This window comes from Oculina patagonica, chromosome 8, assembly GCF_052425735.1.
Source record: "Oculina patagonica isolate OP01 chromosome 8, crgOcupat, whole genome shotgun sequence".
In the NCBI taxonomy this organism is placed as follows: domain Eukaryota; kingdom Metazoa; phylum Cnidaria; class Anthozoa; order Scleractinia; family Oculinidae; genus Oculina; species Oculina patagonica.
The window spans coordinates 5,004,673-5,029,293 of record NC_135765.1 but is presented as its reverse complement, the minus strand read 5'-3'; the positions used below and the strand labels follow the sequence as shown (position 1 = coordinate 5,029,293).

At 39.2% G+C, this 24,621-nt stretch overlaps 2 protein-coding genes across 5 annotated transcripts in view; both read right to left on the bottom strand.

The window, feature by feature from the left end:
• The window catches only part of LOC144663434 (uncharacterized), a 40,807-nt gene extending 17,000 nt beyond the window's left edge, over positions 1-23,807 (bottom strand). The window contains exons 1-4 of one of the 4 annotated variants that reach the window (XM_078524381.1): positions 2,622-2,839; positions 1,052-1,120; positions 474-824; positions 221-373 (exon numbers count right to left, since the gene is read on the bottom strand). In XM_078524381.1, coding sequence (XP_078380507.1) covers positions 221-373; positions 474-795 — 475 coding nt within the window. In that variant the 5' untranslated portion in view covers positions 796-824; positions 1,052-1,120; positions 2,622-2,839. Of the gene's footprint in view, positions 1-220; positions 374-473; positions 825-1,051; positions 1,121-2,621; positions 2,840-23,515 lie in introns of those variants that run through there. The other 3 variants (XM_078524383.1, XM_078524382.1, XM_078524384.1) reach the window with 3 other exon arrangements.
• Positions 13,463-20,038, bottom strand: LOC144663075 (uncharacterized). Its single transcript, XM_078524012.1, has 7 exons — positions 19,879-20,038; positions 19,015-19,104; positions 18,564-18,662; positions 18,322-18,395; positions 17,690-17,764; positions 16,525-17,518; positions 13,463-15,010 (listed from the first exon to the last, which is right to left on the bottom strand). Exons 2-7 carry the CDS (start codon positions 19,090-19,092, stop codon positions 13,463-13,465), a joined length of 2,868 nt encoding a protein of 955 aa, XP_078380138.1. The 5' UTR covers positions 19,093-19,104; positions 19,879-20,038.
• Positions 23,808-24,621: the final 814 nt, after the last annotated feature.

Sequence of the window (24,621 nt, the reverse complement as noted above, 5' to 3'; positions counted from 1 at the left end):
ATGTTTTTTCATCTTACTCTGTTTGAACGCAGTAGTTAGTAGTAGTAACAGCTCAGTATAACTATTATGCAAGTATGAATATGGTAATGGTTCTTGTATAGCGCATTTACAAAGCTCAATGCGCTTCAGAGTTAGAGTTACGCTATCCGTCAAATTATATGATCTCGTCCCACCACCCAATATATAAAGCAGACGTTCGAGGTATTTATTTCTTACTCACCACCGTCAATTGTCATGTCACAGTACAGTTTTAACAAGCCTCCATTCTTCTCGAGATCCAACCAGTAACTGCCACTGACCGCTTGTCCTCCTTCACTCGCCTTGATTTCTCCACACGAATCCGCAGGCAGCTTGGGAATAGAACCGAGGGGCACTGGAATTGAATCACGTTACAACTCACTACCATTGCTAAACTGCAAGAAATTGCATTACCTTGAACTGCAAAAATTGTTCAACATCACTAGTTTCATTACCTCTGTTTGGAGCCTTCGTCATGTAATATCTGTCACTGTCCTTGACAAAATCCTCTGGCCTGGCCTCCTTAGTTCTGTTGTTCAACTCGCATATGTCTTTGAAAAAGACGTAGTTATAACTTTGACACCTGACGTCAGAGTTGCACGCCTCTCTGCAGTCCATCGAAAGTGGCCGAGCCTTGAAAGTCTCAAAGGTGTGGCCCTTAAGCATCATTTGATAGATGGAGTAAGTGTCGATTCCGCATTGCTGGCTCGAGATTTGACGAAACATTACAGAAACCATTAACAGTATGGTGATAATGAAAATATGTCGGCAAGCCATTTTCTGCTACATCAGGTTACAGTCATCGCCTGAAAAATAAAAACTTTAGTGACTGATCAGGTTCACCAATGAAAAGAAAGCCGACCACATAATATCATTTCTAGGTTTTTTTTTTCATCGACAACATTACTCCCCATTCATCCGTTACCAGTTTCTACCATATAAAAAGTCCCTCACTGCTTTACTAACCAATTATTTCAGTTTTACCTCGTTTTCCTAGGACAATTGTGAATAGAACTTATAAGATCAATAATACCTGGCTTGGCTTTCATGAGGTTGCGGCAAGGAAAGTCTACAGGCCGATGTTTCTCTTTGATATCTTCTCCTATTGTGACATATTAAGAATTAAAAATTTAGTTTTTGAAATACTATAAACAGTCAGGTTTAACTTTGAGAACGAAAGATACTCCGAGTATGTTAATTGTGTCAGACAAAGACAAACTAAGTTAATGTTGGAAAATGTATATTTCGGTATGAACTGTACCATCATTAGTTAGACTTAAAATAAGCATAATATATAGATTTAGGCACGCCTAAAAGCGGAGCTCCCCATTTATTTAATTTTCACTGAAGCTTACAATGTTTTCATTCTAGTTAATAAGCGGCCAAAGTACTAATGTTTATGGCGGTTTATAGGTTCAAGACAAATTTAAATAGCTCACGGTTATACTGAATGTCAGTAGTACGACAAAAATAATAATCTTAAAGCGGTGCAAAATCATTACTCATGGCACGAAAAATTACTTTAGAGTACAGTAAATTATCTGCTTTCTAGCAATAGAAAATAGTTTCGCGATCCTGTTATAGTTTCGCAGCAGTTTAGTAGACTCCACAATATCTGTTACATTGATATAGGATATATTCAACGAGTAACGCAGAGTCTGTTGGATTAGCTCAATCGGTAAGGTGCCAGTCTGCGGATCGGAAGGTCGTGAGTTCAAATCCCAGAGGGTCAAGTTTTCTTTTTCTTTTTTTTTCTTTTTCTTTTTTTTTTTTTTACCCCGTAGCAATAAAATGGTTTGTTTATTATATCAACCCGATTTAGCTTTCGATACTCCTTCATGTACGATGCTGGCTTTACAGATAGACACGAAAGTCATCGATCGATTATGGCTCTCAATGTCCACTTTTTTGGCGGTCGATTACTTTCTACACGTAATTTTCAGCCACATTTTGTTTCATTGCTTCTTGTTTTTCTTTTCAAACCTCTTTAAATTTTAAAGGCCGCCTTTATACGGCCGCCTTTATACGGCCTTCTTGCTTCACTATTTCTACCATCAAACTACGGCGGCCATGTTGCGCGACTCCGTACGTATGTACGCCGTACGTACGCGCCCGCGAACCATGCCGCTATCCATGTTGACCATGAAAACTCATTTCGATAGTGTTCCTTCTTTCATGCGTATGGGGCTCTGCTCTGCGGCCCTTCGGGCCGCTGTAGAGCTCCGCTATGAAGTAAGTATTAAATATTGTGTTAATAGCAAGGCGAAACAAAAATGATACTCATGAAAAAAGGCCAAAGTTTTCCGCTGGATTTCAATCTATTGTTAAAATAAGGTGTTAGGCGTTTGATATTATATGCCTCTTTGTATAGAAGAAGATTCCAATTGTGGTCGTAGTATGAGCATACTATTTGCTTCGCCTTGTTATTAACACACTACATTGTATTTAAGACTGATGATGGTATAGTTCATACCGAAATATAACTTTTTCCAACTTTTGTCATTTGTTGTCTAAGTATTCTGACAAAATGAACATACTCGGGATATCTTTTATTCTCTATGTGCTCGAACTATATCAGCGCGCGGGAACTAGATTTAAGTTACCTGTATTAAAAAGCCTCAAATGACTTTAAGCGTGAGGCCAAAGAATCGGCTACGCCGTATCCATCATCACTTCAGGCATGTTTACAAGTTGATTTCCATTAAATACGAATGCCTCTTGGACTCATTATTCACTGTAAGTTTTATCACTGTTTGCTCTTGAAGAGTCTGCTATTTTCTGTGTACGTACATCCGTATAGGTCGTGCGTGTGTTATGAGTCAGTATTTACTGACCTTACTCCTATGCGGGTGTCTCTTGTTTCAATTACGATGCACTAAAAGGTGGTATAATTAATTAATGTCGAAAAAAGTCCATGGACTTCTAAAACCTAATGAGGTCTTTTTGTATACGATCAATAATTCATTTCTTCTTTATTCTCAAGTTAGCTTCCATACTTTGACGCAACAGGCTTCTGCCAACATAATCAGTTAAGCTTTGTTTTCTCACATACCGCTAATAATTTGTAATTTGGCCATAACACAACAACCGCTAAAACCTTGTAATTTGTCAATACCACAAAAAACCTAAAATCCGCCTTTTGCGATCTCTTTGATGTTTTTGAGATGCATTTCACAAAGAACTCCACCATCTTTTCAAAATTTGGTCAGGTACTGGTAATTAAAGTCATGTATTTGTGTCATGCAAGGATTTAAAATTAGTTTATTGTCTTAGATTCACCTGCCTTCTTAAGTGTAATACTCCATAATTTTCGAGCTTTTTTAAAAGTTCGCGGACACCGTACCTCACCGATTTCGCTGAAATTTGGCATGCAGTCTTGTTTTAGGGTCCTAACTACCAAATGGATATTAAAAAGTTTCAAATCTTTTTATTTTGGAAAATATCGAGAAGGCCGATTTGAAGCGTCCGTGACGGCCCGCCAACATGGCGGATCGAAGGTGTTCTTGTTACTTCCACACTGAACCTGCCGTCACAGTTTCTCGATCATACTTGGTATAGTTATAAATAACTATCTTTCTTCTTTCTATATATCAAAATAGATTCGGCAAATGTTGAGTTTGGATGATCAACGGCCAAGAAGTTCGAAGGTATGTAAACGATGTTTTGAACAGTCTCAAATTTACTACAAAATGAAAGGCTTATAACTCCACTGTTATCTCGATTTAGAACAAGCCATTTACCATAAACAAAGCTTGTTCATTGGTGAATTGATTCCATTAATAAAAAAATTGGGGAAATGTAACCGTTAAGAATAAAAAATTATGGAACCTCTAGTAAATTGGCCATTTCAGCGCCATTTCAGCGGATCAGCTCATTTAACAGCAAATAATCGGGAGAAACATGAAAGGGTTACAGTCGTTTATAATAAGCAGTTTTCAGGTATACTTTGCTTATCTTAAACAAATACATGATCTTTGCCAAAGATATGGCGATTTTTGAGCGTACGATCGTTTCTCCAAATTTTTATGTCGGCAACTTTATTTTATTTGTTGTCGAGATTATACGCTGTTGTTATTCAATATTCCTTTCACAAGAACTTCTGTTGCTCGCATTTCCCAAATCACTGTTTAAGAAATTGCCCATTCCGTAACAGGGTCATTCTTACTTTTTCTTTAAAAATTACTAGGAAAGCAAGAATGTCATAGAACGGTTTTATACTAGTGAAAATACCTGTCAGACATAACTTCAACTGTTCGTGTTATCTGGCTGTTTTCACAAATATGCAAATTAAGGAATTCTTAAAGTGCCTATCTTTAACTATTTCACGCTTAAAGATTCCTCTAAATCTTTTCGCCTACCTTTTAGCCAAACGAAGTTTTGTGTCTCCAGGCAGAATGCTCGTTATCAGCAATGAAAGTCGAAGAGATACAGAAGCTCGAGTAAAATTCTAACTGCTGTGAAATGAACATCGTTTGAGCTTGACGTGTATTTATAGATTGCGCTCGAGCTCCGTTAATTAAGTTTATTCATTTGGCGATCAGATAAAAATCAATGAATGATCAGAGTTATTAAAGTCCATTTCTAAGCACGAGAGACACGGAAGTTTGTTTCAGAAGCATTTATGCATAGAAATACCGGTTTATTTTTGAGCGGTAAATCTGCATTTATAATAGCTGGGAGTTTGGGGTGTTTGTTGGTGTTGTTTTTTTTGAGGGGGCTCGGGGGGGGGGGGGGGAGGGTGGAAGTGGTGCCTTCGTATCCTCTTTTGTTCTTTTACACAGTGGCCTGAATTTGGAACAGTTCGGGGAATGGATTATCAATTACTCTTCGTTATGCCATGTCACCCCTTAATGTGGGAGCGCCGCGCCTCAATTCACGATAAAAAATTTATGGCCGCCCGGTCCATTTATGTAGTTCTCCGCCAGGTCTCTCAATAGGCAGGTTACGAGCCTAGTGGCCCATCAGGCCGGAGCTCATACCGGTTTCCGCAACGTGAAGCGACAACGAGTATTTTTTACTCCACCCGGATGGGATGCTATTCCATCGCAGGGTTACCTCCCTTCCCGAAAAGCTAAAGATTGACTGGTAATCATTTTTACACCTGGGTAAGGAAAGGGACTCTGGGAGTTGAGAGGCTTTCCAAAGAACTTAACGCATTGTCCCCCAAAAGCTCTATCCAGGACTGTTTGGTCCAGAGTCCAGCGCAGTGACCATTATTAGGCCATCACGCTCCCCAACCGTGTAAGAAAGTGCAAAAATCTGCTTGTATAAGCCCTGGGGTTGTACAGTTTGGTACGAAATGTGGGCTTTTAAATGTGGTAGGTCTTATATTCGTGGTTGGGGTGCGGTGGCTTAAAGCAAAATTAAAAAACTTATTGTTTTCTGAAAAACGTTTTTATAAACTGATTTGAATTACATTAATGAATTAAAGGGACAGTGTCACCAAGATTTAATAAAATTTAAAACTCTCAAGACGGTAACCTGGTAGGAAAAAAGTGGCCTTACACTTTGACAGTTGACTTGGAAGAAATATATGGGCCTTGAATTGGGAGGGCTAATGAGAGAAAAGGATAAAAAGGGGAATTTCACAGAATCTGCTCAACAGCGTACTCTCGAGCAGCTTTCATTTATCTGCCCACTGTCTTTTTCTCTCTCCAGGTTTTAGTAAGGCCAGACCGCTATGAGTGGATTTACAATTCATATTAACACTTTTTTGAGATTTTTAAATCCCGGTTCGAGCTTTGGGGGGATATTGCGTTGAGTTCTTCGGAAAGCCTCTGTACTATCATACCGTATTTACTCAAATAAGCGCCGCACCCGAATAAGCGCCGCCCTCGAATAAGCGCCGCATTTCGGACAAAAAAGTTAATAAGCGCCGCCCCCGGCGCCGCAGTCCCGATGCGGCGCTTATTCAAGGAAATCTGTTTAACTAGAAACAGAACTACAAAGCAACTCTTAAACAAACTTGGACATTTCTTTCCATCAAAAGCGACGTTCTGCAGTTCAAAGTGCCTGTTTTACCGCTCAGTTTTTCTATTGAACATTCTTCAGTACAATCTTCAGCAAGAGACGACTTTTGGCAATCAGGGGACCCTATTTTAATAAATGTAAAGGATTAGATTCTTTGTGGCGTCAAACTTTTTAATAAGCGCCCTCCTCAAATAAGCGCCGCCCTCGAATAAGCGCCGCACTGGAGGCGAAAAAAATTTAATAAGCGCCGCGGCGCTTATTCGAGTAATTACGGTAGCCCCTTTCTTCACCTAGGTCGGCGATAAGGACATACGTGATGTAAGTCATGACGCATCACGAGAGGTGTCCTTATGGAGAGGTTCGACTTTAATAAAAAAAAAGTCCGAGATAACAAAAACAGCCAAGTTCTCACCTGCTTTTTTTTGTAAAAATCTGGACGAAAAACATTTGTATCTTTTAACTTGCCCTAAAAAGAATTGATTCGAAATTCATTTCAAATCAATGAGGAAAATGTGTTAGCTTCACTGTTATTATGTTGTTCTTGCCGCGAGTAAGCCACGCCTTCTTCGAACACGATAATTACTGATGACACAAACGTAAAATCATGTTCATTTCAAAATCAGCTCGCATTATGCTTATTAACAGGTGAGCTCTTTTGTTCAACATTCAGACCACTGTGTCAGAGATCTAAAGAGGATTCGGAGGCACCACTTCCACCCCCCGTCCCCCGCCTTCCTACAACAACACCAAAAAAAACCCAAACTCCCAGCTATTATAAATGCAGATTTACCGCTAGAAGCCGAGTATTTTTTAACCGCGTCAGTCAATAATAAACCGGTATTTCTATGCATAAATGCTTCTGAAACAAACTTCCGTGTCTCTCGTGCTTAGAAATGGACTTTAATAACTCTGATCATTCATTGATTTTTATCTGATCGCCAAATGAATAAACTTAATTAACGGAGCTCGAGCGCAATCTATAAATACACGTCAAGCTCAAACGATGTTCATTTCACAGCAGTTAGAATTTTACTCGAGCTTCTGTATCTCTTCGACTTTCATTGCTGATAACGAGCATTCTGCCTGGAGACACAAAACTTCGTTTGGCCAAAAGGTAGGCGAAAAGATTTAGAGGAATCTTTAAGCGTGAAATAGTTAAAGATAGGCACTTTAAGAATTCCTTAATTTGCATATTTGTGAAAACAGCCAGATAACACGAACAGTTGAAGTTATGTCTGACAGGTATTTTCACTAGTATAAAACCGTTCTATGACATTCTTGCTTTCCTAGTAATTTTTAAAGAAAAAGTAAGAATGACCCTGTTACGGAATGGGCAATTTCTTAAACAGTGATTTGGGAAATGCGAGCAACAGAAGTTCTTGTGAAACGAATATTGAATAACAACAGCATATACCGTATTTATTCGATTAAGCGCCCAACCTCGAATAAGCGCCCACCTCGAATAAGCGCCCACTCTGAAGGTAGGAAAAGTTAATAAGCGCCCAGCCTCGAATAAGCGCCCACCCCTACCCCACAAAAAAATGAAGTGCACAAGTGGAGTATTGATTATTGCAGATTATTGAAACTGACTAAGAACTACTGAGAAGAGAAGACTTCCCCCATGACCGAGTTTTCTTAGTATTTTACAGAAACTTTCAATGAACAGTTAAAATTCTGCTTCGGTACATCTTCACGTTTTGTTTTTTTTATTGTTTTGTTACGAAAATAAAACATACTTTTGCTGAAAATTGTGAAAATTTAATAAGCGCCCAGCCTCGAATAAGCGCCCACCTCGAATAAGCGCCCACTCTAAAAGTCCAAAAATTTAATAAGCGCCCAGGGCGCTAAATCGAATAAATACGGTAATCTCGACAACAAATAAAATAAAGTTGCCGACATAAAAATTTGGAGAAACGATCGTACGCTCAAAAATCGCCATATCTTTGGCAAAGATCATGTATTTGTTTAAGATAAGCAAAAATTACATGGAAACTGCTTATTATAAACGACTGTAACCCTTTCATGTTTCTCCCGATTATTTGCTGTTAAATGAGCTGATCCGCTGAAATGGCGCTGAAATGGCCAATTTACTAGAGGTTCCATAATTTTTTATTCTTAACGGTTACATTTCCCCATTTTTTTCATTAATGGAATCAATTCACCAATGAACAAGCTTTGTTCATGGTAAATGGCTAGTTCTAAATCGAGATAACAGTGGAGTTATTAGCCGTTCATTTTGTAGTAAATTTGAGACTGTTCAAAACATCGTTAACATACCTTCGAACTTCTTGGCCGTTGATCATCCAAACTCAACATTTGCCGAATCTATTTTGATATATAGAAAGAAGAAAGATAGTTCTTTATAACTATACCAAGTATGATCGAGAAACTGTGATGGCAGGTTCAGTGTGGAAGTAACAAGAACACCTTCGATCCGCCATGTTGGCGGGCCGTCACGGACGCTTCAAATCGGCCTTCTCGATATTTTCCAAAATAAAAAGAATTGAAACTTTTTAATATCCATTTGGTAGTTAGGACCCTAAAACAAGACTGCATGCCAAATTTCAGCGAAATCGGTGAGGTAAGGTGTCCGACCAAAGTTCGAATCTTATAGACTATGACAATTAAGAAGTGAAGGCGAGAATATAATTGAAATGGTCTTTAAAAGATTCTTTTAGACCGAACGGCTGTGATCGCAACCTGAAAATTTCAATCTTTTTGCAGCTTTGTGACATTGCAGACATTGAAAGAGAAGATGATCCTCTCTTTACTAAATAAGGTTCTTGTAAAAACAAGAATAACGAAATCGTAGTCATTCTTATTCTTACCTTTTTTTACTTCCATAAAAATTAAAAAAACACACACACATGTCGGAAAAAACTTAGATTTTAAGAACTTAACGTTTCGTATGCTACGACATACATCTTCAGACACACACAATAAGATTTTAATGTGAAATAACAGACTGGTACCTTATCTGAAAAATATGACAATGATGTTAGTTCAATAACAAACAGACTTATAAATCTGTTTTTTTTTTCGACATTCGTTGTCACCGCAGTGCTTATTTTTATTTTTATTCAAGAATAACGGGTCCATTTTTACGTGATCCTCATGAGCGTCCTTAACTGTTTGCGGAGAGAGTCACCTTTCGGCTACAAGTTACAAGTGTGTTCTTTTAAACATTTCAGATTGAATTCAACAATTAATATCATAGGTGACAAATTACTCCTTAATTTTGGCGCGAAATTTTAACGTTAATTTATAATTTCACATGTGAAATTATAAAATTGCCATGGCAACGTAGTTAGCGGCAAGATGGTGTCCGAAATAAAATATGTTTTAAAGCTTAAACTTTGTATATTTTCGCTTGAATTTCATCTTAGCCAGCTAGCCTTGGCCATGTAATAAACGTTTTGATGATATTTTATATTTCAAAACGTCAAAACGACTTTTAGACTTAAGCCAATTACATAAATGGCATCGAGCGGATTTTTGAGCGTTTTACACGGGCACCGTTTTCAGTTCATTCAAGACGAACTACGGTCATAATGTGAGAAATAATTGACAGTTGATTCATCTTTGAAACTTTTTGTCAACAGCAAAAAGGAATCTGTAAAAGGTTTTCTTCAAAGACTAAAAAACTGGCGAACTTGAGCAAAATGTATGCTTTCAACTTTTCAAAGCTCGGAGTTTGCGATGCCGAATATACCAGTCAAAAACCTACGATTGCAAGCGTAATTTGTCACCTATGATATTAAAATGTAATCAAATGGTATACTCGTGAAATTAGGAAATAATTTCACTTGCATTTTGTCAAAATGCTAATAATTTCCCTCGCCTAAAGGCTCGGGAAATTATTGGCATTTTGACAAAACGCGCGTGAAATTATTTCCTAATTTCACTCGTCACTATTTGATTACCAATACGAATGTGGGAAAGTGGGGGCGCTGTGGCCTAATGGTTAGTGCGCTGGACTCCTGATCGAGGTTCGGGTTCGAGGCCTGGGCGGGGTCATTGTGTTGTGTTCTTGGGCAAAACGCTTTACTCTCACATTGCCTCTCTCCACCAAGGTGTCTAAATGGGTACCGGCGAATTTACTGATGGGAGTAACCCTGCGATGGACTAGCATCTAATTCAGGGGTGGAGGGGAGGGGGGGGGGGGAGTAGAAATTCTCCTAGTCGCTCCATGCCACTGAAACCGAGATAAGCTTCGGCCTGATAGGCCACTATATAGCTAGGCTCTCTGATGCAGACTTCACCTTTTTTACAAGAGTGAAAACAACCTGATCTACTCTTATATCACTCAAACCTTGCTTTCGATGAGTCAAAATTAGAGTCAAGGAATGAGGTTCCATGTTTTGAGCCTGTGGGTGGCAGCTATTGTAATGAACGCTTCATCGAGGGAAGTACTTCACAATGTCACAGTGTGGTACGTACTATTAACCAGCATGATGACAAACGTGATTCTAACTTCAAGTCTGTAGAGGGAACCTTACTCTATGATCATTCAAACATAGGCGTACGGGCAATTTTTTGCCAGGGGGGGCGGTGAGACATTTGCCCAAAAAATTCTCGCAAGTTGCCCAAATTTTTACGAAACAGTCGAGAAAAAAGGAGGGTCATACGATGCACTAACATAGGCTTACAAATGAAGTAAAAAATCTTACATAAGAATCTATCATATGAGCTCATACTGACACGTTAAAAGAAATAGCTGTCTCTACCATATCGGCGGCCGAAGATATGAACAATACGATCCATGTCATTGTTGACTACAGAGTTGGAATATGCCCATTAAATGCTAATAAGTGCGATGACAAGTAATAATTTAGGCCAAGTAAAAAAAAAAAACAAATGTTTCTCGTCCGGATTTCTATAAAAAAAGAGAGCGGGCGGGCGCATTTTTTTTTAATTGTTTAAAATTTTATTGCATTCCATACCCGTGTTGTTCGAAATCGATGTTTTTTTCCGCCGTCGTCAAATTCTCCAGGCCAGAAGCGAACTTCCAAAAATAAATCCTGCAAGGTAATTGACCTATCCAGTACGGACCTAGCGTAACAAGGATTTAAATTTTTGGCCTTAGTTTGTATTAAAACGTAGACAAAAGCCATGTCTTACTCCATACAAAGTGAAAGTAAACATTGTTGGTTTTTGTTCTTTCTAACTTTTCCAAAAACAAATAATAAAAAAAGAGAGGCGGCGCCAAAAAAAGAAGCGGGCGGGGACGAGAAACATTTGTTTTGTTTTAATTTTTTACTTGGCCTTACTGACACGATGTCTCCCCATCAGATGCTGCGGAGGTAAGTTTTCAATCTGCGCAACGCACTGAATGATGATTCGTGCTGCAGAACACGATGTAGCAGGTATCACTGCATGGATATGAACCACGTAATTAAGGAAACTCTGAAAACCTTTCAAATAGATCATTCTCTTGCATTGTCTCCAGCATTTCTAAAACAGTCATGTAGCCTAATCTGCGCAAACGACGAAAACTAGCGCACATTTTCTGCTTGGCTTCCAGAATCTCGCCGTCGATTTTGTAAAATTTAGCAACGCGGAGAAACTTTCTTTTTCAGGTGTTTAACTGTGACAGATATTTGCAGTACAGTGCCCAACAGTAAAAAAAATTACAAATATGTAGATCAACAAATGATCCCCTTCACTATTAACCAGAAACTCATCAGGTGCTAAGCAACCACTGTCTCATGTGAATCACTTGAACTGGCTTTGACACGCCGACTTCAGGTTAAAATAGAAAAAATCTATCTCTTAGAAAAAAAACTTTTTTTAAAATCTGGCTTTGCCCAAATTTCTCTTGCTGCCCAAAAAGTCTGAATTGCCCAAAAATTCGGGGGGCTACAGCCCCCCCCCCTGTCCCCCCGGCCCGTACGCCTATGCATTCAAATGAAAGATATTGAGCAGGCCTTTTATGTTATGGAGCAAATTAAGAAAAATTTTCAACTACATTATTTGTTCAACTACAAAGTCAAGTGTAAATCAGTGTAAAAATAGAGCCCTTGTGTGGAGTAAAGTTTGGCAAAGGGTAAACTTCCTTGCCAATAAACATTTTAATACTACCACAAACAAATTGTCATTGAGTACATAGTGTGAACACAAGAGAAACATGAACTAATCAATCTGACGTAATCTAACCAGGGCGAGACTGAATCGAGCCGTGCCCAGACCCTTACGAATAAACTGTAAAAATGGTGAAAGAATGAATTATCAGGTGGGGCATACAAGTGCTCATTCAGAAGGTAAGAAGTATGAGGTGAACACGCAAAAAGGCTGACTAAAATCTTTTTTAAGCGATGACGTATAGCTGACGACGTCATCGCTTTATGCAGGCAGCCGACCGGCAGGATCTTTTTGTCTTTTTGTCCCTTTGTCTTTTTGTCTTTTTGTCTTTTTGTCGTTTTCGCGCGATCGAACAGAATTAAATCAAGTTTAACTTAACAAGAAATCGCCGCGTAGAACTCAAAAGCAAAATACTCCCGTGCAGTCAGAATGGAACACCACAATGTATAAACGAAAGAGACTAAATTTTATATGATGGCATCTATTAGATTTAATAGACAGAAATTTCAAATTCTTATAAAATACAGGGCCACTGTGAGCAAGAGACTGTTTGACCTTTCTCGCAGCTGAAAAGCTAGCTCCCGCGTATCGTGTGTCATTTATCGGAAGTCACACACTACTAACAATATAACGCAATCTACTGTTGTTCAATTGAGCAAATCTACGAAGAAAATGTATTATTATCGCTTTATGCAGGCAACCGACCGGCAGGATCTTTTTTTCCTTTTGTCTTTTTGTCCTTTTCGCGCAATCGAACAGAAAACAAGTTTAACTAAACAACAAATCGCCGCGTAGAACTCAAAAGCAAAATACTCCCGTGCGAGATAAGATAATGACCGAGTTAGAGGTTGAGTTGAGTTTGAGTTGAGTTTGAGTTGAGTTTGAGTTAAGATTGAGTTAAGATTGAGTTAAGATTGAGTTACCGTTTTCCATTTGTATTTGCTAAAAAAGTGTTTAATTTAAGATGCGAATCACTTTTTACGACCAAATAAGCAAGAAAACTGATACTTTTGTATTTTAGAGAATTATGTTATCCTCATTTCGTGTCCTAACCCACCACACCCCCCCCCCCCACCCACCCAGTCCCCTTCTAACTTTTTTTTGTTCATTATTCAGTGAAAGCGCATTGAACGAACTGCTGGTACACTGGGCCGGTGAAAGAAAAGAAAAAATGCGAAACATTTTCCAAAAACAATCCAATACATTTTTGTTTATTTCCGTGTTGTTAAAATAAAAAAAAAATAAACTAAAATACAATGTCTAAATTGAATCCAACAATATTAAATGTTACGCAACATGGTGGTTGATACTAAATTTTAACGTAAATAAAACAATCAGCTCTACTTCGATCTTGTGTTGTCCACTATACCGTTCATTATTCTCCAATGTATGATCAAACTATCTCCTCGTTAATTAAATTCTGATATTCTTCAGGTGTAACATTGACATTTTCTGGAAGCATGACAGTCATTGGAGGCACAATCAAATTGCTTTGTTTTGGTTGTGTGTTAATACATTCTTTTCTTGCACAAAATCGAAAAGTACGTTCCACCGCAAAGCTCCTTCCATCAGCTGTTTCATTTGAAGGTACATACAGGCCCTCTACTGAAATGCAAATATCTCCCGCTGAAAACTGATTCTGACAGCCTGGTTTTGCACACCTCGGTTTGGGACCAGGTTGTGTATTACATCGCTGTACTTGCCAAACTTGCTTCTTTTTTGCTTCTTTGTGCTTGTTGAAAATGGCTGCATTTGTAGGTTTAGTCCCTGTTGGAGATTTTAAGTCCAGTCCCTTGAACAACGCATCAACTTCACTTTTTGTTAGTGCCTTCTGATGAAGACGATAGTCGCCCTCTTTAACTTGAAAGAAATTCAGCAATACAAAAAGAACATGCTTACAGATATTTGCACTATTTGCGTAGGGACAATCGCAGGTTGGATGCTCAGAAATCGTTACATTGTAGGTGTTTAGTCCAGATCTAATCGTAAATTCCCTTTCATTTCTTCCAAGTTCATTGGAGTCAACAACTACTAATTTTTCTTTTTTGGCAAGTTCAAGTGAGCGCTGAAATGCCTTGCTGGCAGTTGTTCTGAAACGGCCGTCACGCTTATCCTCCTTCGCACCATCTTTGTCTGCGGTTTGCTGTGAATCATCCTCAGAAGACGAAGACTCTAGGTGAGTTCCATCGCTGAAAACACTTACTTGACGTTTTCGTTTGCGTGTCGCTCTATGGGAGCAGTTCGCATCAACAGTAGAAGCTCTAGAAGACTCTGCAGCTACATATAAGGTATTGTCGACAACGCCAGCGGAAATTTCTTCTGCGAAGGCTTTCGCTCTTGCCATTTGCTGAAAATAGTTAGCTTTAAGTCTGTCGCTTTGGCTTCGATGTTGGCCTCCTTTATAATTTCCATAACCGTAAGATTCTAGTTTTTTTGACAGCATAATTGCTTCTGCCACGTCCTCCTCAGCGGCCATTGCAAGGGTTAACCTGTAGGATCCTTTCTTGGCCCACTGAGAGTGACCAACCTCTGCTAAATTGACGTTTGGTGCAAGTGGTGCGCCACATTTGAATGCCTTAAATATGTGGGTCCTTCTCTTATGCCACCATTTGAACCAGCTAACGACCTGACCTCGTTTTCCAGGTTTTTCCTGTGAAAATGCTATGAGTTCTTTCCTGGCTTGATCATATTGATAAGGTGTTGGCGCCTCAAAAATACTCCTGGCGAGAGTTTTAAACCTGTGCTTTGCCTTATCACTCCAGTCTGTGTGTACCTGCCTATTGCAGCACTGAAAAAAATGGAATTCACAGGATACACATTGTTCTAAAGCTTCCTTGCCAAACACGTTTTCGATTGCATCCCAGTTTCCGCCAGCTTCATCGAACATCCATCCCGCTGGATTAAATAGGTAGTTCTCGTCCCCAGTAAAATCTCGTAAAACCTAGAAAACAACATTCAAACTGTTACAATTAAGACCCCGGTAATGGTACGACTTTAAGGCGTACGACATGTACGTTAGAAAAGGGAAGGACCCATGCATTAGTATCCTTGACATTGTTTCCTTTTCTCCTCCGTTTAACTTTTTAATTCAACTGACGATTTTGGTCGTGGGGTTGTACACTAAAAACTGTTAAGTGTTCCAACAAAGATGAGTAAAATTAAAGCGACAAAAATCTCAGTTTCAATGAAGGCTTCAAGTATTCGACCTCAACATGCCACGTTTGGGCAAATACCCATTTTAAACTGTTTCTTAACTGTCCAGTGTAATCCTAGTTCAGAATGCTTCAGTATTAAAAGATAAACTGATTCATAAGTGTTCTTATTCTTTTGGTATAAAGACTCACAAAGGATACTCATCCCTTTAAATAAACAATAGCCTTCATTTGGCGCCAAAATATGCACGGATATTTGTCCGCAGACATTATCTGTTCCGAGAATTAAGTGAACAGTTTTCCGAGAGCGAAGCTCGAGGAAAGTGGTGAACTTCGAGGAACAGATTTGTCCAAGGACAATATCCTTGCATATTTTTGAAGCCAAATGGATGCTATTGTGTTTATTATCCTTCAAATATTTTTTCACAAGGCCGCATTTTGGGAGACCTTTTCTTAAAGGTTTAAACGTCAAAGTAATTCTGTCGGCGCTCAAAATATTGTTAGTCTGTTCAAAATGTTTAGTTCTATACATTTTAACAATTTACTTGGGATAAAAACTAAACGTGCGAATGTAAATTGCAAACTTCGAAAACTGGGAAATATCACTTGGGGAATATCATCTGTTATAACCCACCGATTAATTTCCGTGCGCGCTCATTGGACAAAACACATCACGTGGTACAAAATCTGACGACGGGTATCAGCCAATATACCCCGTCCGATTTGATATCCGCAGTGCAAAACAAACGTAAAAGTCTAACGTTTTAATAAAATCACAGTGTTAAAAAAGAAATTCGAAACCTATCGACTTGCATTTATTTTAACTAAATTATGCCGTGATTATCGCACGCTGTAGGTTTTGCCTTTTTCCCGCAATGAAGCGCGTTGAAGAAAATTAATGGGAAGGTTAATTATAAAATAAATAAACCCCTTTCTGGCTTGCTGGTATGTCGGAGTATAATGCCCTTGGCGGATAGATTGTCCTTAAAATTTCACATTTGCCCGAGAAGCGAAGTGTTTATTTTTCGGACAATCTACCCGCCACGGGCATTATCCTCCGACATACCAGCCGCCTGAAGGGGTTTATTTACTAAATAGTCACCAGTTTTGACTGCATCACGTGACGTGTTTAGACCAATTGCGCGCGCAAAAATATTTGATGGATTATAATATGAAATATCTTAGTTTTCGAACTTTCAATTCAGGCCCCAGTCTCTACAAAGGATGGATAAGTATCCGGTAAAAAAACTGCATCGAAGCTACTGGGCGCTCGTTGATTAAGTAAAAACATGATCACAGTTACCTCATTTACATTATTCCAAAACGACTGTATTACGAGACTAGACTCCGCCTCACACTCCATTGTAGCTAAGTTGACAAGCTCATTCAGTGTTGGATGCCACACCCAAAGGGTGAGTGTTTTGAAGCCCTGGCATCTGCTGTGTACTGCATCAAGAAAACAGAACTCTTTTGAGAGTGGATGCTCACTTTGATCTTTGTCCATTTGAACGCACATCTCGGCTTTTTCTTTGCTCATCTTAAAGACCAAGCTTCCAAGCCCATTATTGAAATGAAGGTTATTAATCTTCCAAATCAGGTACGGATCTTTTTCATCTGTTTTTTTCTTAATTTCTGCAACAGCATCAAAGTTGTGCCCGTGGGGATGCATGCTATTAACCACTTTGGCTTTAATATTTTTCACCTTGTTTTTGTCCAGCATAGCTTCGGCGACGTCCTCAACTTCCGACCACGTTTTGCCTTCTCTGATCATGGTTGTCAGTTTTGCAGTTGGAACGGCGGAGGGCTTAACCATTGAATGTGTTTTAAAAAATTGTTCAATATCGCTGGTTGCATATAACTTGGGCTTACGTTTAGCTGTGCAAGTATGAGTTCCAAGATGGTAAATGGTTGCAAAGGCAGAATCCTGTGGATACTCACTGACCTTTCTAGCGGGACAGGAAATGTACTCGCCTTTGCCATTGCAAGATCTGCAACGATATTTTCCTCCAGCTTTAACAAATTGAACGTTGTTTGCCTTTCCGAATTGCTTTTCGTAAGGACACCTGTTGTTTTTGCAAAGGTAAGAGCCCTTACAAGATTGAACGTTACGCTTTCCACGAAAACCCTTCCGGCTTGAGGTGACCCAGGGTTTCCAACTGCGGCCGTCTCGAACGTTACGCTCATCTCTGTCAAAACGAACTTGAAATACCCTAGTGCCGTCGATATCATAGGGTAACTCATTCACCGCTTCAACGTCAACTCCGTACCATAAAGACGGATCCAGCTTGACTTTCTTCCTATAATGATCAACAATAAGGATTGAAACAAATTTAGTAATTCTACATGTACTGAAATTTAGGTAAGAGTAAGTTATCTTCTAAGCTTGCTTGCTGTGACCATGCAGAGGATGTTTGTTATTTGTGGCGTTTCACTTATTTTAAATGACGAATGAAAGTACCACCACTCACCTTTTTTTAATGAAGTCTGCGTTGCCGGAATCATCATCGTCTGAGCTTTCTGTTGACCTTCGTTCCTTCTTCGGCCTAGGACATAAAAAGACAATTGTTTAAATGCACGTTACATATTCTACAGTTCTAGAGGTAGTTTATCGACATGGACGTTATTTCCCGTCATTGGCCACTTTTTAATTATTTGCACAGACCACTTATTACTATTAGCCTGCACTGCAGACAAACTCAACTGCCGGTATTTGAAACTGATATTACCTTGGAAGTACATCATGAGTTTTAGTCAGCCATAAATGAAGTTGCGTGGGAAAGGCTAAGGTCAATTCAGATCAGTTTGATTTAAAAAAAAAAACGTTACCTATTTTGTGTCAATTTTTGTTTTATGTACTGTGTAAAAAGAAAATAGTAAGTCACGACATGATTCAGTCACCAAAATGATCTTGTAAATTCTAGAAGTATTCATGTTTTTGCGTTTGCTTTTGCCTGCCCTCTCTCGTATCAAACTGCCTTCAAAAACACGAAATACTGTCTCAGACAACCTTAGCTTTCAATATGTTTTCGACGGTGGGGGGCGGGGAATACCCCTGGATCCCGCTACAAGCTCGTGCTCCAGTGCTTCAAGCCCAAAATACCTCTTTTCCGGGGAGTCGCACGTTAGATCAATGAAAACCTCTGGTATTGCTTTCCCATCTGCTCTATGAATGTTCTATGAAAAAAAAAACGATAAGAGGCAAAAAATATGGCAAAGTTATTAGCATAATAATTCACCACTTAGATGCACGTGCTTGCTAACTAAATCGTGTTCGCTTCAAAATGCTAAAACGAATCTACAAGTCAACGATCTGAACGGAGAAAAATGTAAACAGTGGCTCACCTTATTTGTAGAAACCACTTTTTTCTTTCCCTTTACGTCACCTAATTTCTTTGTTTCCGAAAGAGAGGATCCTCCCTTGGTTTTCGGAAAGTCTTTGACCTAACGATTGAACATCAATACTGTGTCAGTATACCATATTAGAATTATTTATGATGTCTTCCTTAATTAATTTTGCCGAAATTTAGAGAGAAAAAAACCTCTACGCTATCCAGAATATATCTGTTGTGGCCAAGGACAGACCATACTAGAACCCAGACTTCTGCTCTTTTCCCCATGCCATGGTAGATTCTGTCTCGATACTAAAGATACTTATCTTTGACACGGATTAAATTCTCATTTTTATAATTGGACTAGAAAATACAGAGAAAAACCTGGACATATAGAAGAGAATTCGAGGGTTTCCAATGGCCATTATAAAAAATAATGATTATAAGTAATGATTTCTACATACATTCTTGTATTTGTAACTTCCCAGTGGTATTTGAGGTTCTCCAGGACAGTAATCCTCCTCCTCCCAAGATTCAAACATTTCAGGTGTTTTCTAGAAAGGAAAAAAAAAAACAGTATCAATTCACGGACTCAAGAGTGATTAAAATTCAGGGGCGGATCCGGGATTTTTGTTAGGAGGGGGTGCACAAATTTGAACTGAAGAAACTGGAATTTGCCCCATATTCAGGGTGAAATATACTTCATGTTGCAAAACAAAAACTTGTCACTTGAAACTTGTCACTTGACTCCTGTGACCACTTTTCCAAACCATCACACTTGCCTTTTGTCGCGCTTGTCAACCTATACCCTTTTCAGGATGGACAATTAGTTGCAAAAATCATGTATAACATCTTACCGTAAAAAGAAAAGAAATCCGTACGGATGAGAGCGTTCAACGTGAGAAACCCCCCCCCCCCCCCCCCTCATAATCTTTCCGATGGTCCGAACCTGGCCTTCTATTTTTTTTTCCTGCGCTTCCCAGTGCAACTTTTGTCACGATCGAGCTCGCGAAGAAAATTGCACGAAAGCGCAATTGCAAGTGTAAACAGACGGCAATTCTATCGCCCTGATATCGCAGAAGCTTTGAACATTACGAAATTGCCACTACTTTACACTTGCGATTTTCACTGCGAGCTCGAGCGCGACAACAGTTGCACTGGGAAGCGCACTGGGAAGCGCGACAAAAATCGCCCGTGTAAACTAGCCTTACAGACTGAAAGCCGTCAACCTTCAAAGTTATTAACTTCTTTTATGACAAATCCTATGCACATGCCTATACAACCGCAAACAATTATAAATAAACGTTTTCGAAACGAAAGGTTTTTACCTTCACGCGTGGCTTGCTGATTTCTTTAAATCCAGGGGTTGTGGTTTCAAGGCTGTCATCATCAGATATTTCGTCACCCTAAATTTTTAAAGCAGATAAAACATAGGCTTTTCCTTTTTCTCGTATCAGAAAACCAACGATGCGGCAAACGGACAGTTACCTGTGCATCACTAGCAGATTTCTTTAAGGCAATTTGCATTGCTTCTTCTTCACTTTCGACTTGGAATTTAAACCAACAGCTGTTGGTAAGGCGCGCTGGTGAAGAACTAAAAAGAGACTCCCCTTTGACTACATCAGCGTAGGAGGCAACAGAGTCACAATCCGAATCGCTACTTATAGACTCCATGATCGACCGTAATGGACAAAACAAATGATAAGAATGATCTTCAACGCACTTAAAACACGTTGTTCTCCAAATATCCAGAATTCGAAAAGGCGAATTATTTCTCTGTCCATTGTGGAGTTACCATGGCATTCAGACGAATTCCGATCTGATCGTGCGATTGCCGTGGGAAAGAATTCGCATTAGCCCGAAGAAAGGCTAGACAGAGAAACTGCGGGATAATGGTGAAATCAGTTTCGTATCACAAAATTAAATTTTGTAGCCAGAACCCCTGAGCTAAGACTAATTTTTCTAATCGGGTCTCCATTTGCCTTTAAAAAAAATAGTTTAGTAGCTGGTGGATAGAGGGTTTCAAAAATTGAAATGTCGGTTTGAACATAGCTAGTCGACGCGCGAGACAAAAGAAAAAATATTATGTTAGCCTCTCCTATTTTCTTCCTCTCGCGTTTCTCGAATAGCCTGAATAAAACTATCTCTGAAAGAAAATTAATGATGGACTGCTTGTAGTCAACACCGCGATAAAAGGTAATGATTTGCAAGCAACAAAACACGAGAGCTGAATTGTTATTAGCGTAAAACGCGAAATAGTGTAAATTTGTCAGTAAGATGTTAAGTATTATTTCAGTAAATATAATGAGAACCTTCGATTTTGAACTTTCTATTGTAAAAAAAGGAAAAGACACTGGAAATACGGTAACTCAATCTTAACTCAATCTTAACTCAAACTCAACTCAAACTCAACTCAAACTCAACTCAACCTCTAACTCGGTAAATAGCCGATCCCAAGTTTGTTTTGTGTTATTGTGACTTGATTGATTGATTTCTCAATCTTGATTGATTGACTTCTCGCAAATATACCCTTTCGCTTTAGAGCATTGGTCGTCATGCCACTCTCCATCATAAACCCCACGGTAGGAATGTCCGTTTACTATTCCAACACAATCCTGGTTATCGTAATTATTTGGATCACCAGACATCCAGTTGGTGTACCCAGTCAATTCACTTCCATCAGTCCACTTGAACTCATTTTCAGTTTCAGCATCCGTTAGTCCAATCCAGTAATCAACTTCGCCAACAAGATTCTTAATGAAATCGTTTTCGTCAGCGGTTTCTATCTTCACCAACTGAGCACCGTTAGCTTTGCAGGATGTGTTCGCGTTGTTCCAGTCTTTTCCGTCTGAGTAAGGTGCGTAGCATGACTCATTGTTACAGATGTAGGCAACTGCAGCCAAGAAAAGTTAAAGGAAAGTTAAGTGAAAAATATTTTTAAAAACAAAACGACGTTTTTTTTCTGAAAACTTTTCGGAAATTGAAAAGCGTCGTTGTGCTTTGAAAATAATTGTAACACTTGTGTTGTGAAGACCATTTGGTAAAGTTAAGGAGACTCACAACAGTTTCCAGCACTTTCCAGCTCTCATACTTTGATGGGTCAGTACTACGAACATTTATCAGTTACTGCTACAAAATGGTATCAAACAACTGCCCAATCACTGATAAACGAATAAATTTCTCCGGAGCGGTTACAGAGCTACCTTAAATTTCGAAAGTTGGTTGAAAAAAACTTTGCAAAAACTTGCTTCTCAACACGCTGATCATTATTCAATAATAGAAAATGGAGGTCACCGGACTCGTTTTTGAGTTTTTTTTTTGGAAGTGGTAACTGATAAATGTGGCGGGAGGCGCGATGGCCTAATGGTTAGCACGCTGGACTTCGGATTGAGCGGTCCAGGTTCGAGGCCTGACCGGGGTCATTGTGTTTTGTTCTTGGGCAGAACACTATACTCTTATAGTGCCTCTCTTCACCCAGCTGTATAAATGGGTACCGGCAAAATATCGCTGGGGGCCGGGGTAACCCTGCGATTGAGCAGCATCTCATCCAGTACTCCTAGTTGCTTAATGCTACAAAAACCGGGAAAAGCTCCGGCGGTATGGGCTATTTGTCTCGAGGCAGACTTTTTATTAGTTGCCCTTACCTCCTGTTTCCATGTCACAGCGAGCAAGAATGGAGTTTCCTGAGATCTTAGAATCCAACCAGTAGTTACCGCCGACCGCTTTTGCTCCTTCGCTCGCCTTGATCTCTCCACACGAATCAGCAGGCAGCTCGGGAATCGAACCAAGGAGCACTGGAATAAGAGGATTTAATCTTATAAGAATTCAGTCATTTACCAAGCGTCAAACATTTAGTTAAATTTTGATGAATCGCATTAAGACCTTTTTAAGTGTTTACTTTCCAACTGAAAAAAACTCGAGGATTTGGTTTTGCCGATGAGGTGTGTTTAATATCTGCAACGCACAACCAAATGGAAAGGAAAACAGAAAAGCTCCATGCAAATACTAGCAGATTAGGAATAAATGTCAACATCCCAAAGGCCAAAGTATTAAAGATAAATGGTAAAGTTAACAGTAAGGATATTAATGTTAGGATTCGCAAGGCCAGGTATGCATTTGGGGCCTTACAACTCGTGTGGCTAGCAGGGCAGCTCTTCTAAACACTAAGCTCAGGATATTTTCCACCAATGTTAAGTCCGTTCTTCTATATGGTTGTGAGACCTGGCGTTCATCTAAGGCCCTCCCCAATAAGCTGCAAGTTTTTGTCAACAAGTGTTTCCGATACATCTCGGGAGTCCGGTTGCCAAACGTAATTAGCAATGTAGAGCTGCTAAGAAGGACTAACATGGAAATCATAGTGACATCAGTTAAGCGCAGGAAATGGCGCTGGATTGGCCACACTCTCAGAAGAGAAGACAACAGTGTGGCGAGACAAGCCTTAACTTGCACTACCACCCAGAGGGAAAGAGATAGCTAAGGAACAACGTGAAGCGGTCCATGCTGCAGGAGTTGGAAAGAATAGGCTACTCCTGGGCAAGAGCCGCAAAGCATTAGTAAAGAATCGTGTGCGTTGGAGGAAACTGGTGGACGCCCTATGCTCCCACGGGGGTGATAAGGAACAATGGTGATGATCATGACGACTTTCCAGAATCGCTGTGCCGTATACAAACATTCGAAGACGAAGATTTAAATCTCGTATGTGGGAGTAAAGCAAGATTATCAATAAATTAAAGTAGTCACTTTCAGTTACAAGAGTAATTCTGATTAAAGACGAAAAATTCCCTCTGTTCCCTTATGGGACTCAATGTTGAGGTAAGGCTTGCTTACGTCAGTGTTTACATGAAAATATATCATATCATCGTAAAATAACTTACAGAAACAACAACAGGAAAAATGGTGCAATATGTTTCAATCAATAACGTTAGCTGAAAATGATTTATTATTACAATGTGAAAGGTTTATTACCTCTGTTTGGAGCCTTCCTCATGTAATATCTGTCGCTATCCTTGACAAAGTTATCTGGCCTGGCCTCCTTAGTCCTGTTATTCAACTCGCATATGTCTTTAAACATCACGTAGTTATAACTTTGACATCTGACGTCAGAGTTGCACGCCTCTCTGCAGTCCGTAGAAAGTGGCCGAGCCTTGAACGTCTTAAAGGTGTGGCCCTTTAGCATCATTTGATAGATGGAGTAAGTGTCAATTCCACATTGCTGGCTGGAGATGTTGCGAAATACTAAAGACACCATTAACAGTACAGCGATAACGAGAATCTGTTGGCAAGCCATTTATGGTACCTCTTATAGCTACAAAGTAAAGAAAATATATCTTTGACGAAAGCACGTTATTATTTTGTTGCCTGTTTAGGAATAGAAAATGTAAAGCAAACGGTTGACTTGCTTAGTATATCTTTTGATTAAAGAAGAAATCGTGGATTTGAAAATAAATGAATGGTAAATGAATATAAGAGAAAAAAAATGCGTTCGTAGAATAAACTTTGAAACACGCTGAAAAGTATGGTTTCGTTAAAAGCAACCAGTATGTAATGTTAAAAGTTTTCCTTGTTAGAAAAAGTGGGAGTGTTTTCAGCTTCAAAATTACGTCAGGAGTCAACCTTTTTCCTTCGATGAGTCACAATTTGAGACATGAATTTTTAATTTTAGTTTTCGAGTCTGTGGATAACGACAAGTAAAATAAAAGCTATGAAGAGTGTTGATTAGCATGCTGTATTTGGTCGTGCTAACTTTCAAGTCTGTAGATGGAAGCTTTTAAATATGTGGCCATTCAAATGAAAGATGTCCAGCAAACTCTCATATGTTGCTGTTCTTTAAAACTTTTTCTAAGTGGTAATTTTCAAAACAGTTTTCAGATTTATACTTTGGTTCTCCCAATGTGGTAGCGCATACCCTCCGCTTATATCATCGTTATTACTCGCACATGTGCTGATACAAACGATCATAACTTTTGAAATACTGAAAACGTACATGAGATTTTGCATATTTAAGCCGATAAAGACTACACTTTTCGACTGTTTAGAGTAGAGTTATCAGCTAGGTCCCGAAATTGAAATAT

Bases quoted from the DNA above. Each gene is read 5' to 3' on its own strand.
- LOC144663075 (XM_078524012.1), bottom strand. From the start codon at position 19,092: ATGTTTGAATCTTGGGAGGAGGAGGATTACTGTCCTGGAGAACCTCAA. The intron at 18,396-18,563 runs GTGAGCCACTGT...TTTTTTTCATAG, and splicing joins AAGTGGTTTCTACAAATAAG to AACATTCATAGAGCAGATGG. The intron at 17,765-18,321 runs GTATTTTGGGCT...TTTATGTCCTAG, and splicing joins TGCGACTCCCCGGAAAAGAG to GCCGAAGAAGGAACGAAGGT.